The sequence below is a fragment of the Lithobates pipiens genome, unplaced genomic scaffold (genome assembly GCF_037356315.1).
Source record: "Lithobates pipiens isolate NorthernLeopardFrog02 unplaced genomic scaffold, aLitPip1_a1.2 Scaffold_1, whole genome shotgun sequence".
Lineage (NCBI taxonomy): Eukaryota > Metazoa > Chordata > Amphibia > Anura > Ranidae > Lithobates > Lithobates pipiens.
In genome coordinates, this window is record NW_027507685.1 from 152,322,250 (window position 1) to 152,344,354 (window position 22,105).

The following is a 22,105-nucleotide window of genomic DNA, read 5'->3' on the forward strand; positions in this document are numbered from 1 at the left end:
GCACTGGACCCCATGCTGTGAACCGTGGCCGCAGCATATGTGAGCTCAGCCTTAAGGCTGGGTTCACACTGGAACCAGCTGTGGATTGCAAAGGAGCGCTGTGCATCCCTGTTCCCAGTTTCAGGGACAAATCTATGCCTGAATTTGGCCCTGAAACGGAGCTAAAGATGCAGTGCAGTGAGCTCTGCAGCCGAAACGGAGATATGTAAACCAGCTCCATAGGGAGCAAGACACAAAACTATGGCGCACAATACCTCCCATTTATCCCAACATTGGGGGTGCAATTACTTTCAGTGAAACAATGAGGTATTATTTTTCCCACTGACGTCTGGACTTTTTTTTACTCCCACTGGCCACAGTCCAGCCCCCATAGAGTCTAAAAGGACAGTAAACTGGCCCTCTGTTTTGAAAGTTTGGAGACTTCTGGTCACGATCAATGTCATATCTGTAAAAGAAGTTTGGAAACACTTACCTGAGGCCCACACCAATCAAATTTGCCTCAATACCAAGAAAATGTCCCCTGAAGCCCACACTGAAAAACAGGCACTTCCAGGTGTCAGTCTCCTGAGTCCCTGCAGCTTTCACTGGTTCCTTTTACTGACCTCCACTCCATGACAAGAGACAGTGGTGTCATTAAGGTCAAAAGGAGGAACCAGTGAGAGCTGGAGGAGGGGGGGGGGGGGGGGTACACTTCTGAAAGTGACAGATTCCCTGTGGATTTAGAGAAGGACTTATACTAAACACAGCCACCTTCTGACAGCAGATATGCCTGCTTTGAAAACTGTTAGATCTCGTAAAAAAAAAAAAAAAGCCATTATACACTGATATATAATTTATAAAAAATAGACATAATACTAATAAAACACTGGAAGTGGGACTTTGTCATAGGTAAAAAAAACTGTGGCATACTTCGCTTATTACAAAATGTGTTTCGGTCAGAAGCAGAGATGACCTTCTGGTTGCACAGTCCATGATCTTTAACTGTGTCCGTGAATGTGAGTTCTCAGCACTTTCCATTTCATTCAGCTGGGTCAGTGAATGTGGGTTCCCAGCAGAGTCCTTATACTGAACTTGGGTTATTACACTGCAACAGACAACATTTGGAAAATAAAACAATTTGTTGCCTAGTTTGTTTATTCAGGATGTACTAGATGACTTAAAAGTTCCTAGAATGCGAAATTCAGCTGTCTTTGGCTTGACAGGATGCCAACTCTATTCGGGGCTTTAGTGCTGCCAGTGAAATCAAGATGGCTTCCTGCAAAGAGAGAGAAACCAGGTGATGCTTTCAAGTCGACCTGTTCAAGTCGACAAAGGCACAGAAGTAGTAAATACAGTACAACCCAAGTCTGTTGCCAGGAATTTATTCCCCAGATGTAGGGTGAAGGTTTAGCTTCAAGACTCAAAAAAAATAAAAAATAAAAAAAGAGAAAACCTTTGTAGGAAGAAAGGTCAGCAGAAAAGGACTTGGCACTTGTGCTCTTCTGTGCTTTTTTTACATTTTATATCTTTGATTTTCAAAATTACAAAAACACACAAGCCTTTTACATTCTTCAAAAAACATATTGAGGGGGGGCTTCTAGGCTCCCTCTTCATAACAGTTTTATAAATCTATCCTTTAGTCACCCCTAATCTAACAAACACACCCATCACACCTCCATACTTCTGGTACCTCCATCACTCACCACTACATCCGTCCCTCAGCAAAATGCTTATCCTTAATCCCAAATGTCTGGTCTCTCTCACGTTGCCCCATTCTTCCAAGTTATTATTTCTCTATCCACAATTTCCAAATCTTGTCATATTTATTAACACTTCCTTGTTTAATATATAACGTCCTTTCCTTGAGAATGACTACATCCATATTTTGTTCCCATTCCCTACAGGATGGGGGCAGGGGACTGCCATCTCTGGGCAATGAGTCTCCTGGCCTGGAAAAGGCATCTCAGCATTGCTAACTCGGTGTCTCTCGGTCTCCCTCTATCCACCCCAATACACACAATAAGAGTGTTTTAAACACTCAAACAATAGTATCCACTACCTCCCTCCAATATCGGAATAGTTTTGGACATTTCCAAAACATATGAATAAGGTCCCCCCCCTATTCTTCCGCATCTTGGACAAGCTCTTCTGTACTTTTATCACTTTTGAATGAAAGAAATATGAAGCAGTACTTTATGGTGTTGTCTTGATATGGGACTTACAAAAAAAAAAAAAAAAAAAAAAAAAAAAAAAGAACCAGTGTCCACCAACCAGTAACCGCAAAGCTGACCTAAACATTAAACAGTCCTCATACCTGAACCCAAATCTTAACCCATAAAATAAATGTTTAACACTTAAGCCCCTCCTAGAGGTTTTCTAGTTTTTGTGAGAACTGCAAATCAATAGATTTGTCCTCCCAGTAATGACTGGAATGTCAGCCATTCTGTTTCACCGGCACTGCTGAGCAAGCAGCTCTGAGAGTACCAATATCTGATTTTCTTCTGGTATCACAGCCCTATTTCCATTGTGGTCTGTGTTGCTGATCTACAGGCAATACATTTCTAGAGGGAGCTAAAGAAACACAGCGATCCAGGATAGCCTTGGAGATGTTTGGCTTGCAGTGGTTCATCAATGATAGTGACAGCTTGTCAACAGCAGTACCCTGGCCGACCTGATTACATTGGATTGACTGTATGTGAAAATTTATTAAAGTGATTGGAAAGTCTTGTTTTCTTTTTCTATAAAAATAATAAACATGTTATACTTACGTGTTCTGTGCAGTGGATTTGCACAGAGAAGCCCAGATCCTTCTCTTGGGTGCGCCTGCCCCTCCCTCCTGTTGAGTGCCCCCACAGCAAATTGCTATGGGACACCCGAGCCGAGTCACAGCTCCGTGTCCATTCAGACACTGAGCTGTGGCCCCATCCCTCCCCTTCCTGATTGGCTAGCTGACTGACAGCAGCGGGAGCAATAGCTCTGCTGCTGTATCTCAGCCAATCAGGAGGGAGAATCTCGGATGGCCAAGACACTCGTGAACATCGCCTGGACAGAGATGGGGCTCAGATAAGTATTAGTGGGGCTGCTGGACACAGAAGGCTGTTTATCCTAATGCATAGAATGCATTAAGATAAACCTTACTTTCAACCCCTGTAAGTACAAATTACAGACCAATTTAATTGTATTTCTGGCACACTTAACACTGACCAGTAGCTTTCTTAATGTAAATCGGCAGAAGCACTAACCTCTGTTCTGATGGTGCGGCTGCCTTGCACAGGGCATGTGTTAAGATAATAATTAAATAGAACACTAGGTTCTTCAATGTCCAAATTCTGGTCACTGTCTACACTGGCTTCAAGCCCTTGGACTCCTCCGAAGACGACCAACGCATGTCTAATGAAGTGAAACAGTAAGACTATCAGTATAATTGTAATAAAAACATGATTCACACAGCAGGGTCTCTGCATGTTATTACATAACTTTATAAAAATAAAAAAAATAGACCAAATACCTCCTAGTTTAGTATGTCATTCTTCCCCAAGTTCTGAAGTAAACCTTTCATGACATTGATACAAGACCTTCCATTGCTGACCTTTTTGGAAATCCTGGTTGTTTTGCACCTGACGTATCTACAGGCAGAGTTTTCCAGTAATGTGACTAATGTGGACTTAATGTTATTTTCTATAAAAATAACAAACATTTTATACTTACCTCCTCTGTGTAGTGGTTTTGCACAGAGCAGCCCAGATCCACCTCTTCCCGGGTCCCTCCCTACTATCGAGTGCCCCCAAAAGCAAGCAGCTTGCTATAGGGGCACCCGAGCCCAGCTACAGCTCAGTGTGTTAATTTAGACACAGAACTGTCATTCGGCCCCTTCCCCACTCTCCTCTGATTGGCCAACTAACTTTGATTGATAGCTGTGGGAGCCAATGGTCCCGCTGCTGTGTCTCAGCCAATTGGGAGGAGAGTCACAAATAGCCGAGGGACTCGTGGACATCGCTGGACAGAGATGAGGCTCGGCCAAGTATTAGGGGGAGCTGCTACACACAGAAAGCTTTTTTATCTTCATGCATAGAATGCATGAAGAGATAAAAAAAAAAAAACTATTTTTTACAACTCCTTTAAAGTGGATCTAAGGGCAAAAGAAAAATGACAAATATGCAACCTGTCCCTAGATTATCACAGCAGTATTTATCCAAGAACTCATTAATCCTGCCAGGTCAGTTATCTTTCCACTTCCTTTGCCACGTTAATGCTTATCATTCTACAGTAAAATTGCAATGCAGCATTGTCACACATCAGACAGGGTAGTCTTAGACCCAATTAAACAGTTCTGAGAAATGTGAGGTTTAAACTCAGGGGGAGTAACAAATACTAGGACAGCGGTTCTAAAAAGGCAGTTTTTTTTTTTGCCCTAAAGAGCTCCACCCAAAAGGGAAGCTCTGCTTATCTGCCTCCCCCCCATTTGGCACCTTTCAGTGGGGGGACCTGGTTTTGACAGTCCCCCAGAAGTTGGGCCCCCCTGCCCTTTCCCCCCGCTGCTGGGAAATTCACAAAGTGCAGCGCACTTCACGCATGCGCAGTAGGAGCCGGCTGTGAAGCCGCACAGTTTCACTGCTGGTTTCCCTTACAGGCAATGGCAGCACCCAAGAACCGATGGAAAAGTTGGCTGGGGCACCGACATTGCTGAATTCCAGGACAGGTTTAGGTGCCCTAATATTAAAAGTCAGCAGCTACAGTATTTGTAGCTGCCGAATTTAAATTTTTTTGCAAGAAGGCTGGGCCTCCTCTTTAACCCCTTCCCTACCGGGCCATAGTAAAATGACGTCCTCTACTTTGTGGGGGGATATCTAAATGATGCCTGTAGCTAAAATTATATTGGCAGTTCCGCTGCTTGATTGTTCTTACCCCCCCCCCCCCCCCGCCGCCATCTGGTGCTTCTTCGGGCTCTCCGGCACCTTCAGAGGCCAGGAGAAATAATTGCCTGATGACGAGCATAGTGATTTCCGGTGACCAGATGGTCACCAGTCATCTCTATGACCGTCGGAGGCCGGGCGCGATGTTATCCCCTGTACCTGGTAGCTTGCTCTCAGAAGCGAACACACACATAAGCCCTGCCCACATATGTCAACGGCATTCAAACCACGCGTGAGGTATCGCCGCATGCGTTAGAGCAAGAGCAATAATTTTTAAGTACGGAAGTTTGGCGCTATTTCATGAATGTGCACAATTTTAAAGTGTGACATGTTACGTATCTATTTACTCTGCGTAACATCATCTTTCACATAACCTGAGTCCCGGAGCCACTTTTTCATGCAAAAACAGACCGTTTGTCTGTTGACATCCATTTTGCGTTCGACTTGTTTTTTTAATGGAGGAAAAATAGGGCTTTGATCCATTCCAGAAAACGAATGGGGACGGAAGCGGATGTAAAGGATGATCATCCATTTACACCGTTTTTCCATAGAGATGCATTGATGCCCATTTTCAATCCATCAATGGAAAGATGAAAAATGGACAAACAGACCGCATGTGTGAAATGCCTGTAAGACAGCTAATCCTTTTCCCACTTCATGTGATCATTCTTTACTATTAGCCAAACAAAAGTATCTTCCATGGTTACCTGAATGCTGGTAGAGTTACGGCTTCCACATTGGTTCCTCTTTCTGAAGTTCCAATGGTTTGATCATATCCATCCTTAAAGGGACATTCTGTGAAGACGGCACCTGGCAGGACAGAGATAAGTAAACTCTATACCTGACAGCCCACAGACACAAACAGATGTAATCAGGATCAGAATTTCTTACTCACTGAGACAGGATGCCAGTCTCACTTTGTAACCCCAGTAGATGCCACTTTCTGTTCTAGGGTGTTGTGGGGACACGACAATCCCTTTCCTTACTTTCTGATCTACAAAATAAACACAAGTAGTAAGAAGTTTACTTTATATACAAATAAGAGAACACCCAGAAGCTTTTAAATATTCAGGTATTTTAATCACATTTAAAACTAGTGGATTTACATAAAAACACAGTCTGAGGGGTAATGCGCAGTTACCAAAACAATTCAATTTAATTTAAGCTGCTGAAAACTGGTCTGCTTGACCCAATTATTAAATACATTAAAATTATTTTTTAAAGGTTTTTCTATATGTCGATATTTAATATTATAATTCCGTGCATAAAATCCTCCTGTTTACAAATATTCACATATATAAAATATTTAGAATTTACTATATGTGAATATTTACAGGATGCTTTCGTGACATTTAGCGGCCCATTTCATTTATAAAGCCATGGCATGGACAAAGTGTGGCCTTATCGTTGTTTTTTAGCATCTCCAGCACATATATACTGTAACACAATGCTGCATGCTTATGAGTGCGTTTTGTTTGCTGAAGCAAGCGAAATCCTATTCCTTTCCAATACATAAGATAAATGTCTACCAGAAATGAAGAGTACACCTGTGACATGACCTTGGACTTGCCATCAAACTGGTCTTGTGACAGTGCTCTCTGCAGCATTAAGCAGAACATTGGGGCTCCACACAGTTCTACAGTGTAGAGCCCCCCCCCCCCAGTTCTACAGCTCTACAGTTCAAAATAAAATGCAACACTCCAGCACAGAGTGAGGATTTCCATGAAGTCCTGCAGTTTGCAAAGAGTGAACACCGCTCTCCTTTATAAATGGGCCCCCTTACATCACAGACAAAAGTGAGCTTCACAATAAGAAAGTCTAAGGCTGCATGTTCACTGGTTGACTACCATTGGCAAAAAATCCACATAGGTCTCTATAAGATAGCAGCAGAGAGGGTGCCCTCTGACCATTCAGCTGTGAACAAATCAGAATTGCAGATCAAATTACAAAGGTTGTACAAAACGTAGCAACCATTCCTGTACAGAAATGGCGGTGGAAAGCCGTGCCGCCTACTAAATTTCATATTTCCCCAACTAGGAAGAAATAAAAGATTTTTTTCAATGTTTTTATTGAGGATTTTCAGAAAAAAAGGAAGTATACTAACATTCAGATTGCATGTTAATAGGCAATGGAATATGTCCTAATAAGAACATAAGTGCAAGGCTAAACATAGAAAATTCGATCGGTAAAGAACAAGTACAGCCGAACAATAAGAACAACAATGAGCATGAAGAGCTCCATAACATACTGATGGAGGTGCTGGACATGCCTCCAGAACACCTGAACACCCCTATTGGGAGAAAACTGTGATTGGGTGGAGACATATCCATCCACCGCTCTCTTTACTATTTTTTCTGTTCCCAAAATAAGTTACTCGGTAGAGGTTGAGAAAGACATTCGTGTCTAAAATATTTTAGTCATGAACTTAAAGAAGCAATCCTCCCTTAGGAAAATCAAGTAGCAAAGTTTAAATATACATTCACATAATGGTCTTTCTTAAATTAACCTGGATAATTTACCACTTCCCTGTAATTTTTCAATTACTACCATGTTTAATATGCAAAATAATAAGTACAGTCATGTGTATTTACAACTCTTGAGATCGACTTCCAACCCCCTGTACAACAGCACTCTCTTAGGCTGCTTGTCTGCCAGGACTCTGCAAATCTCAGGACTGAACAGACAAAAGTAAAAATCCTTTGGGGGTAGTAAAAGTTCCTAAACATGTATATGTGTATTTATCTGCCCTTCACAGGGTTTAGCTATAACACAATGACAGTCCACAGTTAAGTGCTAGACACCAATGCCATAATTGACGAGCATAATTTACCTGGTTTATCTTCAAATAACTGCACTGTAACCCTGAGTCCTTCTTGCAGTTGCTTGTCTATCCGCACTTCCTATCAAGACATAAGAAACAATTACAACTTGTTTGACAGACTGTTCTTTTGCTTGTTGGCATGGCCATAGAATGCACAAGGAAAGCAAGTAGTGCAGCTAACCAAAAATATGTAGCAGAATATCGTTTTGTAGGAATTGCGTGGCAAGGAGTCAATTATAGATACTGCACCTCATCCCTAAATACATCACATCAAAAGCAACAGAGGGAAAAAATGGGTTTATCACGGTGCATAGATACAGATGAACCGAAAAAATTAGAAAACCAAATTATATTATCAAATTTTAATAAATATCACACAAAGGTAAAAATACAGAGAACAAAAAAGAAAAAATGATACAATTGAATGGTTAAACATAAAATAGATATATTCTATCCAATTTTCAGACAGTCAAGAGTTTGCAGCGTGTTAGGCCAAGGTGGCGATGGCCTTAAGATGCTGTCTGGTCAGTCCTTCCCTACATGTTTCGCCATAAAGATGGCTTCTTCAGGGGCAATAGAATATAATCTCAAAGGGAGCGACAATTCTACAAAAGAGAAGAAAAAAAAACACATATACAAATTAAAATCAAGGGCTGCATGAAATAAATAGGCACACACCATGGATCTGGACAAATCAAAACCATCCGAACCCACACAATTTGTGGGTTCGGATGGTTTTGATTTGTCCAGATCCATGGTGTGTGCCTATTTATTTCATGCAGTCCTTGATTTTAATTTGTATATGTGTTTTTTTCTTCAATACTGTCGCCTAAGAGAATGGAGGCTGAATCCCTCACCCCTAGTGTGCTGGAACTCCTGACCCGGGTTTGGCCTCCCATGCAGGATGGCGATGGGACTGTTTTGGTTACCTTGACTGACATCTTGGATGGAAAGAGTGCCCTGCTTTATACGGGGGCCCTGTGTTATCTAATTGCATATTGCAGCTGCACTTACCAATGTGTTGAAATTTTAACTTTGTTTTTCCTACCTATTATAGGAATGTATTTTACTGCGCCCTCCTGGCCGGCGGAGGGGACCAACCAATCAGCAAGCTCACCTTGCTTTGTGAGCACAGTCCTATAGTGTCACATAATACAGCGAAGTTTCGCCCAACGTTTTACTATGCACCTCTCGGGCTGGAACAACTGGCATAACACCTTGCTTTTTCCTCTTGCTGCCTTTATGGGTGTATCCCAGTTGCAGTGTTGTTCCTTTCCGAGTTGGACACTGTTCATGCCCTGTTGGCAGTTAGGGGTTAATGCCCGCACTAATTGGGGCCAGTGCAGGGCGGGGAGGGGGGGTGTACGGTTTTTATGGGATAAACTATTTTTTTCTGAGTTTTTCTATGCTTGTCTTCTATGGTACAATGTATGTCTGGCAAGGGGGGTGGGGCCCTCTTTAATTTGGGAGGGGCGGGTTTTGGCTGCTCTGACCTTGCGGATCGATCAGTCGCCTGGAGTCTCACCACTGACTACTATGCACCCATGGCCACACTGAAATTTCTCACATGGAATGTGAGGGGATTGGGGGACCCTATTAAGCGGTCAGGCGTTTTCGGACAGCTCAAGAAAATGAAGGCAGATATAGTGGCTTTGGTGGAGACACATGCCGAGGGCCCTATGCTCAGAGCGCTCCGACGTCCTTGGATAGGCTGGGGATATCACTCTGTACATACTACCCATTCCAGGGGTGTCTCCCTCCTGATTGCCAAACACACGCACTTTGAGCTCCAGGATTCGGTCATTGATCCATTGGGTAGGTTTGTATTCCTAAAGGCAAAGCTGCATGGGGATATGTTTCTTATAATGGCTTTCTATGTACCCCCACCATTTCAGTTCAGTGTGCTGTCAGAGGGATTTAATTATATGGCTCTTCATCCCGCTGCTTCGGTGGTGTGGATGGGGGGTCTTTAATAATGTGTTAGACAGGTCCCTAGATAGGATGGCGGACCCCTCTCGGGGCTCCCCGAGCCCCTCTCTGACCAGACTTCTCCGCGATTTCCACCTGGTGGACTCGTGGAGAACTAGGCATCCAACCCAGCATGTTTTCACATGTTTCTCTGCTACCCACCACTCTATGTCCCGTATAGACCTCATACTCTTCTCCACGTCCCTCCTACCTAGACTCGCAGATGTGGGCATACATCCCAGATCGCTCTCTGACCACTGTCCCTACTGGGCGACGCTCTCCCTATGACATACTCACCCTCTGACGACTTGGCGCCTTAACCCCTTTTGGTTAACTCTCCTCCCTGATGACGGTGACCTTGAATCGGGATGGCGGGCTTTTTTTGAGACTAACGAGGGATCGGCCCGACCACACGTAGTCTGGGAGGCTTTTAAACTACATGCCAGAATGACCTTACAGACCCAAATTAATCAGGTAAAGCGGTCTTCTGCTGCAAATATAGCTGAGGCAACACACACTCTCCAGACAATGGAACAGGATTTTGTGCGTGACCCCTCTGCGGAAAAGGCAGATAGCCTTAGACTCTGCTTCAGAACACTGGACCAATTGCTTTATGAAAAATCCAAACAGAAGCTGTTCTTTCTCAGGCAGAGGTCATTTGAGCATGGTGTGCGAGCGGGGAAACTATTGGCTTATTTAGTTCATGGTGAGGAGAGACAGCCTGTGGTGATCTCCCTCCGCTCGTCGCAGGGTGTACTTGAGACTGATCCTGTATGGGTCACGCAGATGTTTCGTTTCGTGACTTCTTCACTTCTCTCTACACCTCTACTGCCTCGGCCAACCCCTCCCTGATGGAATCTTTTTTGAATAGATTGCAGTTCCCCCAACTGACTGAGGAACAGATCTCTGGACTGGAGGCACCTCTGACTCGGGACGAAATAGCTTCAGCTATTGCTACATTCCCGTCATCCAAGGCCCCGGGCTCAGATGGCTTACCGATAGAATTCTACTCTACCTACATAGAATTACTGGCCCCTAAGCTACTTGCAATCTATGACTCTATATTCAAGCACGCCGAACTCCCAATGTCTATGACGGAGGCAACTATTGTGTTAATCCCTAAACCTGGGAAGGACCCACACCTCCCGGAGTCTTATCGCCCTATTTCTTTACTGCAGGTAGATGTTAAGATACTTGCTAAGATTCTTGCCACCCGACTTAATAAAGTAATCCTCTCGCTGATCCATGCGGATCAAGCAGGATTTATGCCCGGTAGAAATACGTCGTTTAACCTCCGGAGACTATTTATTAACCTCCAGACTTCCCATGACAATCCCGGCTCTAGGATAATAGTTGCCTTGGACACCGCCAAGGCATTTGATTCTGTTGAATGGAGATACCTATGGACCTGCCTGGCTCAGTTTGGTATAGGGCCTAAATTTATTAGGTGGATCCAATTGCTTTACCAGAATCCGGTGGCCAAGGTCTTGGCGAATGGCTGGCCCTCGGAGCAGTTTCCCCTGTCTAGAGGTACTAGGCAGGGGTGCCCCTTGTCGCCTTTGCTGTATGCTCTGGCGGCGGAGCCGTTGGCTATGGCAATACGTGAGCACGTGGGCATAGTTGGTTTGTGTAGGGGTGGGATAATGGAGAAGATCAGCACCTATGCCGATGATACTCTACTGTACCTAAATGATTCGGATCAATCACTCCCCCCTTGCTTTGGCACTGATAGAAGACTTTGGCAAGTCCTCTGGTCTTAAAATTAACTGGGACAAGTCACAGATTCTACCCCTGGACAGTTTTCCGCCCCCTAGAGACAGAGCTCTGCTTCCTTTGCAGAGGGTGGACACGCTTAAATATCTTGGAATCATGACATCCAGATCCCCGTCAGATTATATTAAACTTAACATAAATCCTCTGCTTGACATGATTAAACAGAAGACGCAGCTTTGGGCACGCCTCCCCTTGGGGGTTATGGGGCGTACTAATCTGATTAAGATGGTCCTTCTTCCTAAAATGTTGTACATGCTCTGGCATTCCCCCGTATACCTGGTCCTCAAACATTTCAAGGTGATGGAAGCTCTTTTGAAACCCTTTGTGTGGGGTAATAGCCGGCACAAACTTGCATGGCAAAAGTTACAACAACCCACTGACCTAGCGGGACTGGCAATGCCGGACTTTAATGTCTATTATTTAGCGTCTCAGTTATCGCAAATGTTCCATATAGATAAAACAGACAAAGACAGGTTCTTATATTTTTTGTGCCCGTCATGGATCAGGCCTACTTTAGACCCGATGGTAGCGATCGTTGGGGGGGCGGAGGGGGAAGGGAGGAAGAAGTCTGCCACATCTCTTCTTTATCAATATAGGAAGGTGTGGCGAATTGCCTCTTTGAAGTTGTGCCTTCCATCCCTGCATGAATACACCCCCATATGGCATAATTGGAGTATCCCAGAATTTAGACGGATAGTAGATAGCGGATCATGGTGCGGGAAGGGCATATTTTATATGTCTCACATGCTTACTGGTGGCAAACTGAAATCCTTTCCTGCCCTACAGGCGGAATATGGGCTCCCGAATCACTTTTATTACAGATACCTGCAGCTTCGTCATGCATACCGTGCCCAATTCCCCCTAGATGACCTATCTGTACCCCCCAATCCGCTGATGGCAGCAATTAAAAACCCGGACCCCAAAAAATTAATCTCACAGTTTTATGCTATGCTATCACTTCCTTCCATGACTGTAGCTGCCTTTACACTTAAAAATAGGTGGGTGGGGGAGCTGGGGCCTATTACAGATGACGAATGGAGTGATGCATTGGACACCTGTAAACTAGTTTCGCCAAAACTTTCTGACCGGCTGACTCAAATTTTCATAACACACAAAGCGTATCTCACGCTGCTTATGGTCTCCAGGTACAGGCGCACATGTTCCAGCACTTGCCCCATGTGTGCGCGTGCATCTGGCACCTTTTTTCATCTTCTTTGGGAATGCCCTAAAATTCAAGCGTATTGGTCCCAGGTAGTGAGGTTTCTCCACGATACTATGGGCTCCCCCATCACACTTCAGCCGAAGCTGTGTCTTCTGGGTATTTTCCCGGACACAGCTTTGAATAAATACACTAAAATATTTTTGCACGGAAAATGATTGCCAGAGTCTGGATGAGACCTGACCCTCCAACGGTTTCCCAATGGCTTGTGGAAATTAATGGAGTCTTGCCTTTTAAGAAACTTACATACATTCATAGGGGATGCCCCTCCAAATATGAGAAGGTCTGGGACAGGTGGCTTAAAAACTCTACAACATGCGTAGCTTAGTCTGTCTCTAGATGAGTATTGTTTGGTATTATTTGATAGGACAATGAAGAAGAGTTGGGTATGGGCGGATAGGGATGGGGGGGTGGATTTCTGGAATGGATTGTATGGATCCGGTAATATTTCCAAAATTATGTACTGACTTGAATATCTATGCGGGGCATGTATAAAAATTGTGTATGATGAGTGAACCTGAGACTACCATAAGTTTTGATGTGGACAACATTTGTTTTTTCTGTATGTACCATAACTCTTTTTTCAATAAAAAAGAACTCATGTTTAAAATATCACCAAATAAAGCTCTATTTGTGGGGAAAAAAGGACATCAATTTGGTTTGGATACAATGTCACATGACCGCGCGCAATTGTCAGTTAAAGCGTCGCAAAAAATGGCCTGATCATTAAGGGGCAAATCCCCTTCCGGTTAGTGGTTAACTATGTACCTTTCTCATGCCACAGTTAACAAATGAGCCTTTGCCTGGCTTAGTTGGTCGGTCTAAAACAACCCCCTCTCTGTACTCCGACTCTTCATCTATTCTCATATGATGAGGGCTATCCAGGGGGTTCAAGAGACCTGAAATAAAAATCAAGAATTAGACAGAAGTCACTCAAATTCAATCAGCTTATCACTCAGGTCATTGCACAGTTACCTGCAAATTGCAAGTCTGGATGTTTGGGAAAGAAGGATTTTCTTAGATACCTGGAAGTGTGTAAAACAGGACAAATTACTATAAAAAAAATTTAATGTTGAAGCAACACATCGTCCCTTTAACCACTTCAATACTGGGCACCTTTACCCTCTTCCTGCCTAGGCCAATTTTCAGCTTTCAGCACTGTGACACTTTGAATGACAATTGTGCGGCCATGCAACACTAAACAAATACATTTTTCTTTCACACAGATAGAGCTTTCTTTTGGCGATATTTAATCCCCACTAGGGGATTTTTTTTTTTCTTGGGTTTCCTTTAGAAAATGTTGTAAATAAGTAATTTTTCTCCTTCGCTGATGGGCAGCCCAGACTTGCAGCACTGATGGGAACTGCTGGAGCTGCACTGATGATCAGTGGACTGATTATCTGTACAGGTCTCCCCTGTAAAGAAATGCCACTGATCAGCTCTCCTCTCACGCTGTCAGTGTGAGGAAAGGAGAGCCGACAAACTGCATTTCCTTGTTTACATGTAATCAGCTGTAATTGGACACAGGTGAGCACATAAGAGCTGCGTCATTGGCTCTTTACCGAGATCGGGGTCGCGCCATGTCCCAGTGACACCAAGCGGAGCGCAAACGCGGTGACGTCATATAATATCGCCCCACAACAATAGAGCATCCTGACCGCCATTTGCCTATATGGCGGGCGGAAGGTAAACGACAAAATTATCACATGATATAAAAGAGAGCATTTCTTTTTGTACCAACCATAAGAATGTGACATAAAGGAAGACACATTTTTTCTCTTACTCCGATTACAAAAACGCCTGGAATGGCCCATGCACAATTTGATGTGCCATCAGAAAATGGCCACTCTATGGCTCCTCTACTGGTTAGCAGTGATAAATATTAATGCTTGTGCAAATTTTTGCTAGGCAAAAAAAAAAAAAAAGCCACAATCAGGCAACTCTAGTGCCAGCCTACTAACCCTCTCCTCCACTGAGGCTATACCATAAAGTGTCAACATTTGCCTTAGAATTTGAATATACATGCACCACTGGGTGCCCGCACTTTATTCCCAGAGATAGCTAGGGTGACAGGTGGACTTAAAAAAAAATAATTACTCACTGAGGACACTCTAGATACTGAAGTATTCTTGCTAGCTGCACACAGCCCTGTCCTTTTTTCCCCACACCCTCAAAGTTCCCTTCCACGCTCCTGTAAAATAAAAGGAAACATTGGGAAAAGAAGCAGCACCAGAACACAGGATACACACCAATATGTGAAATATACAGCACATACTTTGACCCTTCTCCAGTCTCATCGAATATCACAATCTCATCCACACAGAAGATGGCACAGGCTCGTGCGATCTGTCCAGCCAGATATGTCCGCAGCTCCGGAGACTGGGCATTGTCCATAATGGATCCTGGTAAGGCCACACTGAGTGTGTACTGACGTCCTGTGGAAAAAGCAAGTTCAGCTAAGAAAAAAAACACTAATCTTAAAAGCTAGTATGGATAAAAGGTACGCTGTGTTCCAACCACTGCAAGAAGAAAAAATCATTGAATTGGACAGAGAAGGGAAAAACTAGAACCCCTTGGTTGTTTATTGCTGTCTGTGCCTCAGTTGGGAAGATTCCCTCTATTTGTCCAGAGATCTTTGTCACTGAGACAGAAAGATGGCAAATGCTAAAAATGTTACATCTGTCACCAGAACAAGAAGTGAGGATAAATCTTTCAATCGGGACACCTGCCTTGGTGCCCACTGTCTTAGAAGGGAATTTACCTAATTTTGTAGAGATTTACTTTCACTTCTTGTTGTGTTAAGGGGGTAAAAAGTAAAGGGAAAGTTTTGACAGGCACCCAGCTCCCACTTTCTCCGGTGGCGCCGGAAGGAAGTTTACCTCTCCCCCCCTGCAATCTTCTGGGACACGTCACAGGTTCCAGAAGATTTTCCGGCCATTCACAACACGCAATGTGGCTCCAGCATGCACAGTGCACACCCAGCTGTGAAGCTGGGTGCCCACAGTTACAATGCCGGCGTAGAGTAGCGAGGCTTTGTGTGCCGGCATCGCTGGACCTTGGGACAGGTGAGTGTCTGTTTATTAATAGTTAGCAGCTACAATTTTTGTAGCTACTGACTTTTAAATGGGTGAACTCAGCTTTAAATTGGTTCTAAAGGCTGAAGTTTTTTTTACCTTTATGCATTCCATGTATGAAGAAAAAACAAAACAAAAAAAAAAAACCTGTGTGCTGCTCCCACCAATATTCACTTGAGCCCTGTTTGATCCAGCTAAGTGCACAAGAGCCTGGGCTGTCCTGGGACTCCCTCTCCTAATTGGCTGAGCCAGCAGCGGGAGCCATTGGCTCTGACTGCTGTCAATCACAGCCAGTAAACCAATGAGGAGAAAGCGGGGGTGGGGTGAGCCGCAGCTCTATGTGTCTTATTGACGCATAGAGCAAGGCTCCAGAACGAGCACGCACCAGTGCCCCCATAGAAAGCGGCTTGCTATTGGAGGCACTTGTCAAGAGGGAGGAGCCAGAAGCGCTGGTGGGGGACCCAAGAAAGGGAGGATCATGGCTACTCTGTGCAAAACCACTACACAGTACAGGCAAGTATAAAAGGTTTTTGTTTTTTTAAAGGCCAAGCCTTTAATACCACTTTAAACCTAAGCCTTAAATACAGTAAATAAAACTATGAAATAGTGGGCAAATATGTGTTTTGTTTTTTTTAAGTGAACCCGTACTTGTCTGGACTATGCAGCATATTAGCAAGTTCACTGCCCAAGCTCATTATAAAGTTTGGGCTTTTGGGGTTGGAGAAACACAGGACAAACTTCCCAGCTTTCCACAGTCCAGTGCTGGAAGAAAGAGGGCCAGCTACCAGGCCTAAAACAACCTGTTCATTTGCTTAGTTCACTGCAAGGAAAGCAACACAACATATACCATACGTGCATGGATAAATCTGATACCGTCCAATCTGCTCTGGAAGATTCTGTTAGTACAACATCAAACACGTACCATTTTCTGCCTTTCTCTTCTCTTTTTCTTGTGCCCGTTTCTCTGCTTCTAGCTTCTGCAGTTGAGCTTTTTCTAACTTTCTCAGCAATTTCTCCTCTCTCCATTTTTTCCGTTGTTCTTTTCCTGTAATAGTCACCAACAATAGCATTATATTCAAAAGAATGACAGCCAGAACCACAGCTAGTCAGAAGCAATGCATTCAACAACATTCTTACGTTTCTCTCCCTCCTTTCTCCAATCTATCTTCTGGTCAGATCCCTGGAAAAAAAAAGGGGCATATAAAATTACACTGAAATATACTGCAACAATCAAGACTCATTTACAGCTACCTACAGATCAATGACTTTATAATTAGCCACAGAGAGACTGGGTGGCAATCCTTTGGTCAGAGAATTTTTTGTAGTATGCATTACACACACATGGAGACTGACCAGTTTCACACGGGCTTCAGCTTGTATAAGAGCAGTGTGAACAGCAAGCTTTGACAAAGCATTTGTTGAAGCTTTTAAAGTACCATTCAACTCCAGTTTATAAATGTTTAACACAAATCCTTATGGGAGTGCTGACTGCTACTTTAAAACAAGCTTCTTGAACTTAGTGAAAGCCTGTTAGCAGCTTTCTTAAAGTGGCAATCAACATATCCCCATCCAAAAACATAGCACACACTCTCTGACCCTCATTTCCTCTATTAGGATTGCTGTTTCTGACAGACCTCTCAGGTATTACATAAACTAGATTACCAAAAGTATTGTGACACCTGCCTTTACACCCACATCAACTTTAATGGCATCCCATTCTAGCTGGATACGCACTATAGAACTTTTGTTTAGGGTTGCACCAATACCAGTTTTTTATTTTCTCAAGTACTCGCTGATTACCAATAGCGTTTTTTAAATTTTTATAACTAATAATATAACTACTACTTTTTTTTGGTGTGGAGGGGGGGGGGGGGGGGGGTTATTGTTTAGGGTGGAGTGGGGTTATTGTTTAGGATGGAAAGGTGGGGTGGCAAGTTATTGTTTAGGGTGGAGAGGGGTTTAATGTTTAGGGGGAGGGGGGGTTATTGTTTAGGGTGGGGAAGGTTGTTTGTATATGCACGGAGGGGGAAGGGGTATTTGGGAACCCACACACTGCTCACTGCACTACAACACCCAGCAGACCTGCCCTCCCCCTCCAAGAAGTTCTGCAGCAGCAAAGCCTGGCTCAGTGCAGCACACACTGCTCACCAGACAGATCTGTCACCCGGCAGCCACCCACAGAGGAGGAAAAGCATATCGCCGGAGGACACAAAATAAACAAAGCTGAGGGGGGCGGGGTCGGCACAAGGAAGGGAAATCCCCACTGACAGCTGAAACGTCATTCGCTGTTAAGGGCACGCCAGGCCCCGCTCCTTAACAACTAATGATTGCCTGACCTCAACCTGATACAACACCTTTGGGATGAATTAGAGCAGAGACTGTGAGCCAGGCCTTCTCATCCAACATCCGTGCCTGACCTCACAAATGCGCTTCTGGAAGAATTGGTCAAACATTCCCATAGACACACTCCTAAACCTTTTGAACAGCCTTCCCAGAAGAGTTGAAGCTGTTCTAGCTGCAAATGGGTGGGCCAACTCAATATTGAACCCTACGGACTAAGACTGGGATGCCAATAAAGTTTGTGTGTGTAAAGGCAGGCGTCCCAATACTTTTGGCAATATAGTGTGTATTGAACAGTATGTGTGGTCCTTTGGCAATGTCAAGGACTGCATTTGAGTCTCCCTTGAGCTGACAACCACTGGGCTAGATGAATATGTTTGGTGAGGAGGCGTGTTTAGTCATATGCCAAAACTGACTAGTATTTATCAATATACCGTATATATATTTGTGCAGTGCTTCAGGAATGGACCAGAGCAATTCACTGTGATAGTGCTGACCAATCTAAAAGAATCTGGTCCATCCTAAAACTGTAGAGAGAAGAGTGGTGATTTTTAAATCCCTGGATCAGCATGGTGGGCAATGACAGCTTAACATCCCCAGGGGTAAGTAGAACGGAGTCCCTGGTGTGGGAAGGGTGTATGGAGTTTCTGTAAAGGTGAAATAGCTCTCTAAAGTACCGGTATAGCTAAGCTAATTTTTGTGTATATAGCGAGTGGAGAGGGATGTGAAAACACCTGTATGGTTTTGTCTGTGTCCTTTTTAGGGAGACTCACCCTCTCTATTTCTCCTGTTCACCATTCCCAAAAGTGAAAGTAAATCCCACATTCTGGGGTTTCCCCAGAAAAGTAAGAAATCTTGGGGGAAAACTTCCAATAAGGACATTAGTTCTGGTGACAACCAGAGATTTTCTCACTTGGAGGGATTTCCACTCCCTTATCCTTGATGTATTACCTTCTTACAGTCAAGCTCAGACTGGAATAGCAGGAAGCAGCACAATTAGTACTCTTTAAAATTCTTTATTTAACCACTTGACAACTGCGCAACAGCCAAGTGATGGCTACAGTGAGGTCCCCTAGTTCAGGGAGGGCGTCTATTGACATCCTCCCAGAACCATACTCTGATTGATGTGTCCTGCAGGTTTTATGTGGTATTTACAGAGCGGTTTTTCTTTATGTGGTAAATACTGCATAAAGCAATAGTGAATGGATATTTTCAGGATCATATACAGTATTTGGGAAAACACCTAAAGAGCCACATGTGACATAAAAAATTGCAACGACTGCCTGTTTATTTTCTAAAAAAAAAAAAAAAAACACACACACACACACACACACACACAAGTTTACATACCCTGGCAGAATTTATGATTTCTTCGCCATTTTTCAGAGAATATGAATTAGAACACAAAAACTTTTCGTTCACTCATGGTTAGTGTTTGGCTGAAGCAATTTATTATCAACTGTGTTTACTCTTTAAATCATAATGGCAACAGAAACTACCCAAATGACCCTGATAAAAAGTTTACATACCCCAGTTCCTAATACCATGTATTGCCCCCTTTAACATCAATGACAGCTTGAAGTTTTTTGTGGTATTTTTGGATGAGGCTCTTTATCTTCTCAGATGGTAAAGCTGCCGATTCCTCTTGGCAAAAAGCCTCCAGTTCCTGGAAATTCTTGGGTTGTGTTGCATGAACTGCACATTGAAATCTCCCCAGAGTGGCTCAATGATATTGAGGTCAGGAGACTGAGATGGCCACTCCAGAACCTTCACTTTATTCTGCTGTAGCCAGTGGCAGGTCGACTTTGCCTTGTGTTTTGGATCATTGTCATGTTGGAGTGTCCAAGTATGTCCCATACGCAGCTTCCTGGCTTATGAATACAAATGTTTCCCCAGTATTTTTTGATAACCTCATTTCCTGTGCCTTTGTAGCTCACACATCCCTAAAACATCAGCGATCCGCCTCCGTGCTTCACAGTAGGAATAGTGTACCTTTCATCATAGGCCTTGTTGACTGCTCTCCAAATGAAGCATTTATGGTTGTGGCAAAAAGCTCAATTTTGGTCTCATCACTCCAAATGACTTTGTGCCAGAAGGTTTGAGGCTTGTCTCTGTGCCGTTTGGCATATTGTAAGTGGGATACTTTGTGACATTTGCATAGTAATGGCTTTCTTCTGGCGACTCAACCATGCAGCCCATCTTTCTTCAATTGCTTCTTTATTGTGCATCTTCAAACAACCACACCACATGTTTTCAGTGGCTGAAATTTTAGTTGGTCTACCTGACCATGGTTTGGTTTCAACAGAACCCCTCATTTTCCACTTTTTGATTAGCGTTTGAACACTGCTGATTGGCATTCCCAATTCCTTGGGTATCGTTTTATAGCCCTTTCCTGTTTTATACAGTTCAACCACATTTTCTTGCAGATCCTTTGACAATTCTTTTGCTTTCTCCGCGACTCAGAATCCAGAAATGTCAGTGCAGCACTGGATGAAAGATGCAAGGGTCTGTCAGGAGTCCAGAAACTCATTAACCTTTTATACACACACGAATTACAAGCAAACAGATCACAGGTGAGCATGGTTACCTTTAATAGCCGTTCAAACCCCTGTGTGTATGTTATCAGGTCAAAATCACCAACCAGGGTATGTAAACGTTTGATCAGAGTCATTTGGGAACTTTCTCTTGTCATTAAGATTGAGTTGATTGATAATAAATGGCTTCAGCCAAACACTAACCATGAGTGAAAGAAATGTTTGTATTCTCTGAAAAATCATAAATTCTGCTAGGCTATGTAAACTTATGAGCACAAATTATACACATAAACAGCCAAGCGGCGCTTCCCCCTAAGTGTTTGTTCCTGAGCGTCACTCAGGAGGATTAGTACGGTGACAGTGCATTTGTTTTAGCTAGTGTCACTAGCGCGCCCGCCCCCCCCCCAAAAAGTGTCACTTAGTGTTAGATTTATCTGCCGCAATTTTGCAGCCCCGCTAAAAAATTGACGATCGCCACAATTACTAGTAATAATAATAAAATGTTTTGCACAAAACAATCAATATACGCTTATTGGGATCCCCCCCCCCCCCCAATAATATGTATTCGAATACATATCCTAAATTGATGAAGAAATTCGATTTTTTACTATGAATGTTTTGTAGAAGAATTGATATATTTATTTTTCTAAATTGTCACTTTTTTTGTTTATAGTGCAAAAAATTAAAACCGCTGAGATGATCAAATACCACCAAAATAAAGCTCTATTAGTTGAGGGGGTCATCAATTTTATTTTGTGCAGCCGTGTGATGCTGTACACATTGGCTTGCTACATCTGGAGCACAATTAGCAATGATTGGCACAAGCGCGGCGTGCATTTCTCACACGCTTTTTATACACACACACACACACACCTCAGGAGTAATTGGTGCCACACTGAGAAGGGGGCACTTCAAGTTTTATTTACACCCCAATAAGAACAGGTACCTGGAGGGGAGACATGGCTGTACCCAGATATCCTCACATACAGCCTGAGGACCCGGAGACATTCCTGAGCCCTGTACACCAGCGCTGAGAGGAATACCCCGCCTGTACTCAGCTCTGACTGAGGACACCACACACACGTATACAGGAAGACACTGAACTCCCCATCCTACAGGCATTATTGGGGGGGCGCCCAGACACCTCACTGGTCCCACTCTGGCACCTCCACAGACTTCTTTCAACCAACACAACATCCTCTCACCAGCTCCAGTCTGGCTCTCTTCTCCGCCATGTTGTTCCCACGTGCTTCACCCACTTCCGCTTCCCACGGACTCCCGTAGCAACCAGATCAAACGGGAAGCCAGGCGCAGAGTCACGTGACCCGGGCGAGAAGAGAGCCACGCCCCCACCCTAGGACGACCTGATCGAGTTCTGGGCGCCAGGGGAGGATGTGCCAATAAGATTCTTCTCTATGTCATCCAATTGATACAATTATCGGGGTGTCAGGAGGCGCTGGACCCGTGTGACAGGTGTACTGAGT

The 22,105-nt window shown here is 43.8% G+C and overlaps 1 protein-coding gene across 2 annotated transcripts; it reads right to left on the bottom strand.

Annotated features, from left to right (window-relative positions):
* Positions 1-812: 812 nt before the first annotated feature.
* SPOUT1 (SPOUT domain containing methyltransferase 1) lies at positions 813-21,941 on the bottom strand. 2 transcript variants are annotated; one of them, XM_077478676.1, is made up of 12 exons: positions 21,827-21,941; positions 16,885-16,927; positions 16,670-16,792; positions 14,949-15,108; positions 14,775-14,864; positions 13,649-13,698; positions 13,442-13,572; positions 7,723-7,792; positions 5,788-5,886; positions 5,600-5,702; positions 3,222-3,369; positions 813-1,255 (listed from the first exon to the last, which is right to left on the bottom strand). In XM_077478676.1, the coding sequence occupies exons 1-12, from the start codon at positions 21,854-21,856 to the stop codon at positions 1,181-1,183; spliced, it is 1,122 nt and encodes a 373-aa protein (XP_077334802.1). In that variant the 5' UTR covers positions 21,857-21,941; the 3' UTR covers positions 813-1,180. The 2 variants fall into 2 exon arrangements, with proteins under 2 accessions (XP_077334802.1, XP_077334803.1); XM_077478677.1 differs by lacking the exon at positions 3,222-3,369.
* Between the last annotated feature and the right edge of the window lie 164 nt (positions 21,942-22,105).

Excerpts from the sequence above, each read along its gene's own strand:
- SPOUT1 (XM_077478676.1), bottom strand. The coding sequence starts at position 21,856 with ATGGCGGAGAAGAGAGCCAGACTGGAGCTG. Across the intron at positions 16,793-16,884 it reads GAGAAAGGAGGGAGAGAAAC|GAAAAGAACAACGGAAAAAA; the intron begins GTAAGAATGTTG and ends TGACTATTACAG. Across the intron at positions 1,256-3,221 it reads GCCGCACCATCAGAACAGAG|GAAGCCATCTTGATTTCACT; the intron begins GTTAGTGCTTCT and ends CTCTCTTTGCAG.